The sequence below is a fragment of the Hemitrygon akajei genome, chromosome 14 (genome assembly GCF_048418815.1).
Source record: "Hemitrygon akajei chromosome 14, sHemAka1.3, whole genome shotgun sequence".
Classification (NCBI taxonomy): domain Eukaryota; kingdom Metazoa; phylum Chordata; class Chondrichthyes; order Myliobatiformes; family Dasyatidae; genus Hemitrygon; species Hemitrygon akajei.
Window position 1 is genome coordinate 22497062 of NC_133137.1, and position 14775 is coordinate 22511836.

A 14775-nucleotide genomic window follows, 5' to 3' on the forward strand; every position below is an offset into this window, starting at 1 on the left:
AGATTACTGGTGCATAGGTTTGCATGTTTTTGCTGTCTTGGTCCCTGACTGTCCAGATTTGATTGGAATTTTCCATCTTTGATTAAGATTTGTCATATCCAATTAGGAATCTTTCTATCTGATAATTAAGACAAGTAGATGGAGTAGAAATCTGTGTCACGGACAATGAACCAATCAGCACCACAGTCCTGTTTCTACACAGCAGTAGGAACTCTAAAGACAAGCACAGTTAACCACGTCCTCTGAGCCTGCAAAAACATTGCAGAAATTCTGTATCGTTCTTGAAAACAAATCGTAAAATGAGCTTCTTAGTCACTCTACACCTAGTTTATTGCTGTGTATTTAATATTTCAGTGGTATTTGAGTAACCTTGTGTAAAGCTGGCCGATGGTGTAGTGGCATCCACACCAGACTCTGCGGCAAGTGATCCCAGGTTCGAATCTGGTGGGTTCCTTGCACGCTTTTCACTTGTGCTATCAACTCGGCCTCATAAAAAAAAAACAGACAAAAATGCTCAAGAAATGATGAGGTTGCCTGTGGCCCGTTATTTATATATATATTCTTGTTCATTTGAATAAATTGCAGATTAGATGTGTAAATACATGAATTTTTTGCGTCATCACGTTACCATGTGATACGTGTGCACCTCACCGAAAGACGAAGTTGCACCAGCATTTTCAGACTCCCGTGTCTTCCTTTGAATTAATTTAATGTATTGAGGTTACACAATATAACATTTATAGCACGGAATAGTTGCTTCGTTGGCAAGTTAAGAATCGTCCATGTATGTGCCTCTTTAACAGCTCTGTAATCCGCGTGTCTGAGGTTTGACTGAAGTATAGCTTAGAGCTTTATGTTGCTTTCTACTGCACTCTGCTTTCTTGTCCTCTAACCCTCTGATCTGTGCGGCATTCTGTCAATCAAGGGTATAATTTAACTGGGACTTTGATTAGAAAATCTATTTGACAGCGCAGAGGTCCACAGACAGTAAATTTCACCAGATATAGTATAATAGTTTTTCATTCTGTCTTTGGATCTGAATAATCAATAGAAAATGTGTAAGTCCTCTGATTTGAAGCCTCCGTGCAATTTTTATTTTCTCTCTTCCTAAGGGAATGTATGTAGATGTGCAAATAGACACCAAAGTGTGCTTGTGCATAGATTCTCTGCTCTGGGCTCTTGCATATCATTTACTATGCAGCTTAAAAGCTACTGTGCCTGTTGATGTGGTTAGGGTGCAGTTTGTATAGGTAACAAAGTTCCATTCAACCAGTTTTAAGTCCTCTTTATAGAACGTATTTAAAGTTATTTCTCATCCCAGTGATAGTTTTCAGTCGATCCTATTTCAGATGGGTAGGTGTCCATTCAAACCTTGGAAAAATGTTGAAGCAAGAGTTGTCAGCTGAGCTGAGCTGGCCATCTGGCAGCCTGCCATTGGAAGGAAGGCCTGATGTATCTTACTTCGTGTTTACTTCTGCACTTTCTCCCGAGGCTGTTTCCTCATCAGTTAGAAATTGGTGCAAAGTTAACGTGAAAGTTAGACTTGTCGGTGGTCAGACTGTAGAAAATTTTATTTGTTGACTCATTTATGGAGTATGGACATGGCTGCTGTTAATTGCCCTTTGTTAATTGCCCCTGCGCTGAAAAATGCATTAAGAGTCCGCTACAGAGAGCGGGTCTGCAGTTATCTGCATGCCAGGCCAGTTGAGGATGGTCGATTCCCTGCTCAAAGCAGGTTGAGTTTACAACCACAACCTGGTAATTTCAAGGTTAACAGTGTCGAGACTAGCGTTTTATTTACTCAGATTCTGGGATTACTTATTTTGTTAACACAGGAGATTCAGCTGATGCTGGAAATCCAGAGCAACACACACCAAATGTTGGAGGAACTCAGTAAGTCAGGCAGCATCTGTGGAAATGAATAAACAGTCTGTTACGTACCCCGTAACTGGGTCACTTACCAGCAAAGATAGAGAGGTCAGTTGAAGTCTGATGGTACTATTTTTAAAAGTATTTATTGATAAAGGGGCACAAAAATAAGATTAACGCAAACATACAGATAATATACGTCATCAATACTAAATCTAAAAGCGCGGGTATAATAATAATCAATGAGAAATAGCTCTATCGTTGTCTAGGGGATAATGTATTGTCCGATGGAAATATAACAGTCACTGTTAGTTTGTTCAAGCTGCAGCGTTTTGGGTTTTAAGAGAGACGGTTTAAACTTGCCCAGGTCTTTTATGATGCCAGTCCTTTGAGTCGGGGGAGTTGATTTCCCCGTTGCTAGCTAAAACCCGTTTTCCGTGGTACCAGCCACCAGTTCCAGGCAACAGAACTGAATGCACATGGCCTCCTTCAAATGGCTTCCCGCTATTATGGGATCGCTAGCGTTTCTTCTGGTGCGTCTGAGGGGCTGTTCCCACAGACCCTCTTTTTATCCTGACTCACAGGGTCTCAGGTGTCAATCAGGTTGGGATGATGCAATTCCTCTACCAACCCCACCCCCCCTCGGTTCATTGCCTGGGGGCTTTGATTTCATCGTCCAGGATGCAATACACAAGTCCGTCTCCAAGAGACAATAGCCGGTATCAATGGGTCCGCCTTTCGGAGGCCAGGACACATTCCAACCCTTTTGTGGATTCTGCATGTCTCTCTCTCATTTCCTGTGTCTCCTGAATTGACTCAATAGTGATCTTGCGATTCTCACAAAGGAGGGGGCTACCCCCGCACCCTTCGGCCCCTCAGAGCTGTGGTACATTCATAACAAGTCAATGTTTCGAGACAGTTCTTAGGTGCTGGAAAGGAAAGGGGGAGGGGAAGGAGGACTGGCTAGAAGGTGATGTGTGAATCCGGGAGGGTGGGAATGGTATATGGCTGGAGAAGAAGGATTCTGATAGGAGAGGAGAGTGGACCAGAGGAGAAAGGGAAGGAGGAGGGGCACCAGGGGGAGGTGATAGGCAGGTGAGAAGAGGTTAGGGGCCAGAGTAGGGAACAGAAGAAAAGAGGGAAGGGGGGAGGGAAATAAATTACCATGAGGAGAACTCAATGTTCATACCACTAGGTTGGAGGCTACCCAGACGGAATATGACACGACACTGAGTGTGACTTTATCATGGCAAAAGATGAGGCTAGGGACCAGCGTGTCGGAACGGGAAGGGGGGTAGGAATTAAAGCGGCTGGCCACAGGAGATGATGCTTTTGGCAGATGGAGTGGAGGCACTTGGCAAAGCGGCTCCAATTTACATCGGGTCTCGCCAGTGCAGAGGAGGGAGCACTGGATAGAATAGACGACCCCAACAGATTCCCAGTGAAGTGTTGCCTCACTTGGAAGGGCTGTTTGGGGCCTTGAATAGAGGTGAGGGAGGAGGTGAATGGGCAGGTGTAGCATTCAAATTCCACAGCTGCCTTGGTGGAATTTGGTTTCAGACCTATGGTCCAGAACTGTGGCTAATCCAGTGGCGTAACTATTAGCCCACTATGCCCCAAAGTTCTCTGCACAGCTACGCACACCACTCCACTAATTGTAATTATATTCCCTTTAGAATGAGCATTATATTATAAAGTTAAGTTCATCTTAATTTACAATATTGCTGATATCACATTAACAGAACGGATTGGATCATTAAATTAATTACTGCTTCTGGGATCTCCGTCTACTCCCAGTGTCTCTGGCCAACATCTCGACCTCGCTTGGGTTTTGTTTTGACCCACCCAGTTCCATACTCTGGGCTTGCCTCTTCCTGAAGATAAAAGTCAGCTTGTACATCGAAACATAGAATTTTATTTTTCCAGTACGTTTTATCAGTGTGTGCATCTCAGTCAATCAGAAAGGTGTCTTTTAATAATCATTTGTAAGCTCTTTGCTGTATTCTGAACCTTCATGGATAAGGTATTGAAACTTTGAGTCCAGGAGGATGAAACATTCTTTTACGAAGGGACTAGTTATTACTTTAACAGTTGAAAACCTGGCTAAATTTTAACTACATTTATTAACATGAGTATTCTTTCAAAAGCCAAGTATTTTATTCTAACTGAAGACTGACAAACTGTACATCGCTTTGAAGCTATCAAAATGTTGGCACAATTATAATTGTCAGATTACTCCATAAAGGCCCTTTCTGTAATAACTCTTTCCAGATCCTGCCCCTTCTCTTGAAATAGCTCGAAATCTGGAGGAGAAGCTGCTCCAACTCCAACACAATGAACCGGAGACTCTCATAGAGAAGGAGACCTTCAAGTGCTGTAAGAAACGATCTGAGCTGCTCAGCTGTGAAGGTAAATGGTGAACTCCAGGCGATTAATGAACCTGTTGCAGGGAAGCCCTCAGAAAATGAGCTATCTGCAGAATTTGTACTTTTGAAAGTTGAGTCTGGTTACGTGGTTTCTGTATTTTGAAAAGATTCTGGAGATTGTGGAAGTGGAGATTGATGTGAAAGTATCAATTAGTAATTTTCTTTGCAATGTATTTATAATTTTCTACAGTTGCTTAAATTATCAAACTTATTAATTGAGATACGGCGTGGAGTAGACTTCAAGCTGCGCCACCCAGCAGTCCCCGATTTAACCGTAGCCCAATCACGGGACAGTTTACAATGGCTAGTTAACCTACCAAATGATATGGCTTTGGACTGTGGGAAGAAACCAGAGCACCCAGAGGAAATCCACACTGTCACGAAGAGAACTTAGAAACTCGGCGGGAATTGAACCCGGGTGGCTAGTACTGTAAAGTCTTGTGCTAACCACTACGTTACCATTCTTCCCTGACAAGATCACAAGGACAAGCGTTTCCACAACCTTGAGTGAAAGGTCATACCAAGTGAAGGTTCTGCACTGATTACAGTCAAATCATCTGAAGCCAGCAACTCTCCCAGGGTTCCTATGCAGCCATGAATTCAAGGGATACCATGTACCATTCCCACAGAGATTGTTTCACTGTGTCCTCAACATTGGGAGGTGAAGCCTATGGGTAAGACAGGATTCAAACAAACATTGGTGAAAGATATTGGAATGTGAGAACATGCAACAGCTTGGACTAATAAGACCATAAGATATAGGAGCAGGATTAGGACATCAAGTCTGCTCTGCTATTCCATCATGGCTGATCCCGGATCCCACTCAACCCCACACACCTGCCTTCTTGCCATATCCTTTGATACCCTGACCAATCAACTTCCACCTTAAGTGGGCCTGGCCTCCACCATAGTCTGTGGCTGAGCATTCCACAGATTCACTACTCTTTGGCTTTAAAAAAATTCCTCCTTACCTCCATTATTAAGGGTCACCCTTCAATTTTGAGGCTGTGCCCTCTAGTCCTGGATACCCCCATCATAGGAAACAAACTCTCCACATCCTCCCTATCTAGTCCATTCAACGTTCGGTAGGTTTCAATGAGAACACCCCCCACATTCTTCTGAATTCCAGTGAGTACAGGCCCAAAGCTGCCAACGGATCCTCATGTTAACCCCTTCATTCCCGGAATCATCTTCCTGAACCTCCTCTGGACTCTCTCCAATGACAACACATCCTTTCTGAGATATGGGGCCCAAACTGTTGACAATACTGTAAGTGCAGCCTGACTAGTGTCTTATAAAAGCTCAACATTATCTCCTTGCTCTGATATTCTATTCCCCTTGAAGCAAATGCCAACGTTGCATTGTATTTAACGAGAAGGAATATGTAGTTTAACCAAGCCTCGATTACCGTAAGCTTATACGGGTACAGTGTCAGAGTTGCAAATGAGAGCCTGTTCAAGTTATTTACAATCCTGTATATTGGGCATGTTTAGGTCTTTGTGCAAAGGAGCAATATGACATTAGTCAACCAGTTGACTATTCTAGGAGCTCTAGAGATTTTCATAATTTACTGGCGTTGATCCAAATATCACCTGGATTAAGTATGACAACTTGTATTGTGCCTCTAGGTTGCTAACCCAATGCTATGATGATATATGAAACCAAGATCTTTGTCTCTCACCACAAGCTAAAGTTCTGCTTCTTCTCCCACCAGTGAGCATTAGATGTCACTTTTCAAATGATGCCTTTGTCTCTAACACTTGGAGACCTCCTTGTATTTAATTCTTCCCAACAAAGCAGCACAAATGTTAGTTTCATTTTCAAACCTGCAGATTATTGCATTCTGCACCTTTGCTCAGTTCAATGATGCAGAGGTTGAAAATTAACGGCCCTATAACATTGATTCCCAGACAGATTCACAACCAGTGCTAGCATCTTTTGACTTTCAGCCAGCTTCCCACTAATTAATTGGACGACTGTGAGGTATCCTATCAAGTGTTTTATGAAAATCCAAGTTGAATTTAAATATTTACTTGTTAACGTGTGAGGCCACCTTCAGAAAACTCAAATTGAAAATAACTTGGAAAATGTGTAGCTCAGGTGGTTGGTGGTTGGGCTGGGTTGAGCTGTTCTCTGATCTTGGCAATTCGCTTGCAAGCGTTTTGTCACCACAGGAGGGAACGTCATCTCTGCACTGTTCATTCGCACTCATGATGGGTGTCTCCTCGTATGGTGACAAAACATTTGCAAGTGAATTGCCGAGATCAGAGATCAACTCAACCCAACCAGTAATCAAACCTGTAAATCATGGCCCCTCTTTTATAGAGCTGTATTAAGTTTCCTTTGATTTCATTCATCATTATTAGCGGTGGCATTGTGAAACAGTGATGATCTGTTTGGGCCTGTTTTCTGACATTTAAGTCCTGTAAGTAGACCACAGTACTGTGGTTCTGCCTTGCAAACTAGAAACGCAAACTTTCAGGTTGAGGACGGGTCCTGTAATTAAGCAGACAGTTGAAGGTATGGGTGAGATGCTTTAAAAACAAATACTCCACGAGGACAGCCTTGGCATTCATATCCTGCTTGCGATCAGGATAAAAGTTCATCATCCGCAATGGACTGCCTAGGAATATGATGATTGGAAAGGTGCTATCTTCTTTAACACGATGGCCTTGATCTCCTCAGTGTGGCCAATCTGCTCAGTGACCAATGATCTATGGAGTTTGTTTTATCGTTGAGCAGAAGCATACAGAGCCTACTCTGTGGCTCCTCTCTGCATGGAAGTCAATTCCAGTGAAGCTAACTCTTTAGTGGTTTTCACTTTAATTAGTAATCATATTTATATGTCAATTCAAGGTAATTACTGTATCAATAAATTTATTATCATAAATGTGCTGAGCTATTAAAGCACTGATTGAACACAGATTCTGCAGCTAATCAGTTATACAGCACATAAATATTTTCAGTACAATGGAAAGATTGGATTACCGAACTGGGATATGAGTTCACTAAACCACGTTAACAGCTAGGTCTTCACCAAATGAATCAGGGTTCAAAATCATCTTTTGTAATCATGTAATATTCTCAGGGGGCTGTTAATTTGGGATGGAAATGAGTTTAATTCTGAATGTTTATAATATGTATATTCTTGTTGTTTATAAGAGCTGTGTGTAATAATAGAGCCAAAGACTTGGTCCAGCAAATTATGCCCTTTGCTTTCTGTTTCACTAAGCTTTCACTAAGTATTGAGATATTGGGTAATATGAACTGCAGATGTGAGGACAGCTACAAGCAAGATTTGTGTTGGTGTGAAGTTTAAAAAGCCATCCTACACCAGGGTCTCTGCCAGATCAAAGGACAAACAGTCGGAGGAGCTCAGCAGTGGGGTGAGGGGGAGGATGGTAGGGAAGGATTTATCTGCACCAGGACCATTTGACTTGAAACGCTGCCCGTCCCTTCCCCCCCCCCCCCCCCCCAACCCAGATGCTTCTCAAGCCACTTGAATTTCTCCAGCAGGTTCATTGTAACTTCTGGTAACAGCATCTATATTCTCTGTGTCTCTGGTCGTAGAATGACTTTCAAGAATACCTTGGGACAAAATTGAGGGAATTTTCCTGTACGTCTGTGCCCAAACTGGGAGTGAAATGAAGTTGTTCTATCCTTTAAAAATAGATGTTTATTAGTTGTTTGGGAGATTGGCAAGGATGAAAACTTGCCCATCTCAAGCTCTTCCTGAGAAGAGGATGGCTGGTCTTTGACTTATACCTGTATTAGCCTTTGGGCCTCATGAAAACTCATGATGTCAGGATTTCCCTTTACTTTGTGTGCTTCTACCTCTTCCGGTGGGACATAATCTGGGATGTTAGCTGAGATATTAGGAATGTTAACAAAGCTTTAACGGGATATGGATCAGCTGGGAAAATGGCAGATGGAATTTAATGCAGACAAGTATGAGGTGTTGCACTTTGGGAGGACAAACCAGGGTAGGACTTGCACAGTGAATGGTAGGGCACAGAGGAGCATACAGAGTTTTGAGGGGTATAGATAGGGTAAATACAAGCTGAAGATGGGTGAGGCTAGAACCAGAGGTCACAGGCTAAGGGTGAAAGGTGAACCTGAGGGGGAACTTCTTCACTCAGGGGGTGGTGCATGTGTGGAGCGAGGCGCTAGTGGAAGTGGTAGACGTGGGTTCTGTTGAAGCATTTGAAAGAAGTTTGGGTGAGTACGTGGATGGGAGGGGTAGGGAGGGCCATGGTCATTAGGGCTAGCCAGAATTACAGATGGCATGGACTAGACAGGCTGAAGGACTGTTTCTGTACAGTAGAGCTTGATGATTGTATGTTGGGGCGATATTGTAAAAATATCAAGCTACTGCCTAGCTGGTCTATTTAATAGTTCTTCCAACATTGGGCTCCCTTTCCAAGGTGTGAGACTTGTACCCCAGACGAGCCAAACAGTTGGCCGCCATTGAGGCAAGTATCATAGGAGCAGCTTTTCTAAGACTGCCATTATCTTAACTTAGCATAAAAGCAGGCACTGGTAGATTTATTGTAGATCTCCCAGCGTGTGCTGGAGATGGAATTAGTTGATTATTTCGGGGGCTATTACAATTCATTGCACGGTGTGTAGCTGGTCACAGATAATCATGATCAGTGGTTCAGAGCCCCATCTGTGTGAGAATCGGATTGAGAGACCAAACACTTCAGAAGAACAGACATGTGGAATATGAAAGAGAGAATATTAAATTTAGTAGCTGTCTAGTTTTTGCTCATATTATTCCCAGACAGCATCAAACTAACGGTGGTCTTATTTAAACAGAATTATGACTTGTACAGTTATGTATTTGACAAAATAAGCTGATTGTAATAATTTTTAGTTTATGTCAGTGTTGGAGACGTGGCGCAGTCCTCCCTCGCTTAATGCGTTAGATATTAGTTATTTAAACAATGCAACATTGCCGCTATTTTGTTAGCCTTTTATACACACCAGCATCCATTTTTGACTCTCTAATCAGAAGAAGCACTGCCATCTTTAACTGCAGCATGTGCAGGCCCAGTTAGTTCTCCACCAGCTTGAGTCATTCCACATGGATACTGACAGCATTGACTCTTCAAAATCTGAGTCGGATCTCTTCCTGTCTACTCTGGACTACTTTGACCCAGAAACCTTGCTCCGATTCACTGAAGTAGGGTCCAGGCCCCTTGAGCTGGGAGAGTGTGTCTACAGCAAAGACAAGTCATGAAAAGTCAGGACTTTAGAGAATCTCTGCATGCCCAATATATGAGGATTGTCTCTGCAATCAATCCTATACCCACTCCCATTCGTGCACGTATAGTTGTTAGGAGTTGCTGAAGATAGAGAATTCTTCTTTCTGGTCTGATCAGTGGGAAAGGTAAAGGGCTGGAGAGGGAGGAACTTGATAGGAGAGGGGAGTGGACCATGAGAGAAAGGGAAGAACAGAGGGAGGTGATAGGCAGGTGAGAAGAGGTAAGAAAGCAGAGTGAGGAATAGAAGAGGAGGAAGAGGGAGAGGAAAAATTAACGGAAGGAGAAATGAAGGTTCATGCTGTCAGATCGAAGGCTCCTTTGATGGAATATGAGGTGTTGTTCCTGCACCCTGATGCAGCCTAAGGGGAAGCCATGGACCGATAGCCTAGCTGCTTGGTCCACTCTCTTCTCCTTTTAAAGATTCCTTCTTCTCCAGCCCTTTACCTTTCCCACCCACCTGTCAACTCTGGCAGAGTTTGCAGGCCATTACTTCTACAAGTCAAAGCCTAATATCATGAATGCCAGTTTTGCTTCGCTCCTAAATGAACTCAACACCGTTTGTGCTCGCTTTGGAAGGGAGAGTAAAACTATAGCTCTGAGGAACCCTGCAGCACCCAGTGAGTCTGTGATCTCTGTCTCAGAAGCCAACATTAGAACGTCTTTCAAGGGGGTGAACCCTTGCAAGGCGACAGGCTCTGAGGTGTACCTGTTTGGGCTGTGGAAACCTGTGCCAACCAACTGGTGGGGGCGTTCAAAGACTTATTCAATCTCTCATCGCCACAGTTGGAATTGTACAGCTACAGCGACAATTATACCAGTGCCCAAGAAGAACAGGCAGGCTGAGCTGCCTTAACGACTACCGCACTCCAGAAGCACTCACGTCTACAATGATGAAGTGCTTTTGAGAGGCTGGTAATGGCTAGAATCAACTCCTGCCTAAGCAAGGAACTGGACCCACTGCAGTTTGCCTCTCTTCATAGTATATCTACAGCGGATGCGATCTCATTGACTCCTCATGCAGCCTTGGATCAGCTGGACAATACTAATACTTGCGGCAGGCTGCCATTTATTGACTACAGCTCAGTGTTTAACACAATCCTCCCTACAGGTCTGATTGAAAAGCTCCAAAACCTGGGCCTCTGTACCTCCCTCTGCAACTGGATCCTTATCTTCCTAACCAGAAGACCACAATCTGCACGGATTGGAAATAACATCTCCTCCTCGCTGGCAATCACCACTAGCTCACCTCAAGGATGCTTACTTCGCCCCTGCTCTACTTTCTCTACACCCATGACTGTGTGGCTAGGCAGAGCTCAAATGTCATGCATAAATTTGCTGAAAATATAACTATTGTTGGCAGAATTTCAGATCATGACGAGAAGGCATACAAGAGCGAGGTATATCAGCTGGTTGAGTGGTGATGCAGTGTCTTTACAACACAGGTGAACCCAGTCATTATCAATACTCTTGTCAGAGATTGTCTGCCTGGCGTCAGTGGTCACATAATCAAGACTTGTGATTTGTACCAAGTGCTCATACGACCATCCACCACCTGCTCCCATGGCTTCACATCTCCCTGATCAGGGGCTAAGCAGGTGCTACACCTTGCCCAAGGGTGACCTGCAGGTTAGCGGAGGGGAGGGGCACCTTACACCTCCCTTGGTGGAGATGCATCTCTACCCCACTACCCAAGAGCACCTTCAGTAGGAATCTCAAAAAATATCACCAATGCTGTCTCTGTGTATGTATATGCAAATACACACACACTCTCACACTCACACACACACACACACACACACACACACACTCACACACACACACACACACACACACACACACACACACACACACACACACACACACACACACACACACACACACACACACACACACACACACACACACACACACACACACACACACACACACACACACACACCCCCATCACCCTAAACAAACATTTTGTTCAGTACCTACCTTATTCAACCAGTTTCTGGCCAGCACAGTTGGGGATCAGCAAGTAAGCACGGAGCAGCAACTGCACTAATGAAAAGGAATCTCTGGGTTGTATGTGGTGGCACGTTTGTACTCTGATAATAAGTTTTACTTTGAACTTTGAAATTTGAACTGAAGTCAAGCCTTTTGACCCACCAAAGCTCGAGTTAATACAGAGTCTGCTTTGGCAATTGAAACGATTAAAAAGAACGACATGTTCTGAGGAAGGGCCTTTGACCTGAAACGTTAATTTCGTCTTTCTCCCTTCACAGCAAGTATTTGGTGTGTTGTTTCCAACATTTTCTGTATTTTAGTTTAGATCTTTGGGGAGTTTACTTGGGAACTGATGCAGCTTCATTACCCGTCCATAATATCAGTCAGGGCATTCCCCCCTAGACCTTCCCCTGGGTGCCCCTGGGTTGGTAGCACTATGATCTCGTCTTGAGCATCTGATGCAATTATGTTCTGCCGGACGGATAATGTTGGATTTGGATTTGATCTGGGACAATTGGATTTATCTATTGGCATACAGAGAGGAATAGACCCTTCTGGCCCTTTGAGCCATGCCACCCAGCAAACCCCAGTTTAACCCTAGCCTAACCATGGGACAATTTACAATGACCAATTAACCCACCAACCGGTACGTCTTTGGCCTGTGGGAGGACACCGGAGCATGTACAAACTCCTTACAGGTAGCGTCAGGAATTCCCTGTACTGTAAAATACTGTGCAAATCACTGTGCTGTGGTACCGCCTCATGGGAATTCCCAGCATCTGCATCACTCCAGAACAACAGATCAGACAAAATCACAAAGCTCTTGTCCAAACTCGGAAAGAGAGGATCGCCAAGGAGCTTTCCCTTCCTTGAACTCTCTCACACTTGACGTGTAATTTTCACAAGTCCTGTTGTCTGTTCCATAAGCAGCAACTGGCTAGGATACCTCTTACCAACTTCCATTCATTCCATCCCATTCTAGTATGGACGAGGAGTGTGCTGACCAGTCCCACAGTACAATGTTTCCTTCTTTGAATAAAAGGGATCCTTGCTTGAAGACATCACTGTGAATAAGGCACTGACGACTTTGGGAATAATGTCAAAATGAGGAGCAGAGGATTAGCTACAAACATCACTTTGCCACTGATTATTTGAAAGATGTGAATCTCAATGGGCTGGGGTGGTGTTTCAACCTGCACACTGACGGATGGGGGGTTTAGGTCATGGTGAGATAAGCTCTGTGTTAGTGTTAAAAATTACTCTGTTACATCGCTGGCATTTAGGGCAACAATGAAGGTCACCCATCTCTGCCTGTCCTTGGCCATCTTCTCTATTTTGCCCCAGTGTGGTTCAGGGTCCTCATTTCTGCCCCTGTGGTATGGCACCAAGTTGTCCTTGGTCTCCCGCGTTTCCTCTGCTCTTCAGGTGTCCAATGAAGTGCTGTTTTGATGGTGGAGTTGGCCTCTCTTCTCATCACGTGCCCAGTCTATCTCCAACGTTTCCTCATGATGGTTGTGGTGTTAGTGTTGTAGAGAGTTGTCAATCTTTCTTATGAAAAACCTGCATTTTTTAAAAAAAGTTTAGCAGTTTGATGTCCACGTGCCAGGATGCCAAGCTGACCGGCATTTTCTGCCAAGTCAGAGGCTCCAGAATGGACTGGAAAGCAACAATGGAGTCCCGATCAACTGCAGATGCTGGAATCTGGAGCAATGCTGAAGGAAATCAGCGGGTCAAATGAAGTCAAGATTAAATGTCTCGACCTGAAACATCAACTGTCCATTTTCTTCTGTAGATATTTCCGGACCTTGCTCAGTTCCTCCAACTTTCTGAGTCTTTCTCTGGAGAGTAACAGTGCTGTGTATCAGTAGTCTAGATGTGGTTGGCATGCCCGTGGGAAAACAAATGACCAGTTTTTAAAAGTTTGGTTTGACAACTGACTTCGATTCCAGCTGCAGACCTGTTTTTCAAATCAAGTTTATTGTCACTTAACTACATACTGTCAAATATGTTCCTCCGAACCAGGGCGTAAAGCACAGTAGTACTCAACACACTATGACTTATGAAAGTAAGGATAAAATCCACAGATGAATTATGCACAATAAAGTGCATAAATTAAATATTGTCAGGTACAGAACAGATTAACCAGTGACACTTTGAATGCGATGCGGCAGGGAGTTCAGAAACCTGATGGCCTGAGGGAAGAAATTGTTTCCCATCCTGACTGTTCAGAATCAGGTTTAATATCACTGGCATATCTCATGAAATTTGTTAATAGTGGCAGTAGTAAAATGCAATAACTGATAAATGTAGAAAAATAAATCAGTTACAGTAAAAGATATATATAATAAATGAAAAATAGTGCAAGATCAGTAAGGAAAAAGTGAGTTCTTGCTGCCTCAGTCACCACCACACCCTTCCTCCATCAACAAGCCAACCAAATACTATTTATTTCTGGCATTAAAATTAATAAAATTAGAATTAAGTGTTTCAACTTGTTTCATGTAAACTTCAGGTCAATCGTAAAATATCAAAAGGTTGGCCAATCTGCTTAGAGTAGCTGTTAACACAGAAGTTCGGTGAATTTACTCAGTTATTGATTTCATTATTTGAATTAAGTTTAATTTAACAAGACTCAGGATAAAACATCAAAATATAATCATTCAACGAGGCGACAAGGCATTTTTATTCATAGCCAGTAATTATTACAAATTAATACTGCATTACACAATCTTAAGCTAATACTCAGAATCTAATTAGTTGTTTTACGGCTGTATTAAAATCCAAATAAATACTGATGTTGTGATGGTATTACTCAACAGCTGCTGCTTTACATGGATCGGATGTCATGCCATTACAGCAGTGATAAGATTTAGTACCCTTGTAAGCAGACTTTTAATGTGAAGTGTTGCCATCTGGTTTTTTTGATGTTTCTTGGAGGCAACTTCTGCATTGTTTTAACAAAGCCGGATATCCATTTGATGTCAACTTCTGTAAACAGTGCTGCTGCAGTTACAGCTTAATACAGATGCAACCAAGATCCATCTTCATCATGAAAGCGGACGACTCGTTCACAGCTTGAAACCGCCCGAATGCCGTCACGAGGGCACACAGTGACCGCTCAGATCTGAGAAAAGGGCACCAGGTGATTAGACCAAACATGAATTCAAATGATGGTGATGTTAGGTCAGCTGCCTCCTACTTTTGAGATGCTTTTTATTCCGAAG

At 43.3% G+C, this 14775-nt stretch overlaps 1 protein-coding gene across 9 annotated transcripts in view; it reads left to right on the top strand.

The window, feature by feature from the left end:
- Positions 1 to 14775, top strand: part of cux2b (cut-like homeobox 2b) — a 381872-nt gene that overhangs the window by 259625 nt on the left and 107472 nt on the right. For 8 of the 9 annotated variants that reach the window (XM_073065643.1, XM_073065644.1, XM_073065651.1 and 5 more), the window contains exon 5: positions 4141 to 4278. The exons of the other annotated variant lie outside the window; for it this stretch is intronic. In XM_073065643.1, coding sequence (XP_072921744.1) covers positions 4141 to 4278 — 138 coding nt within the window. The remainder of the gene's footprint in view (positions 1 to 4140; positions 4279 to 14775) is intronic. 9 annotated transcript variants of the gene reach the window in all.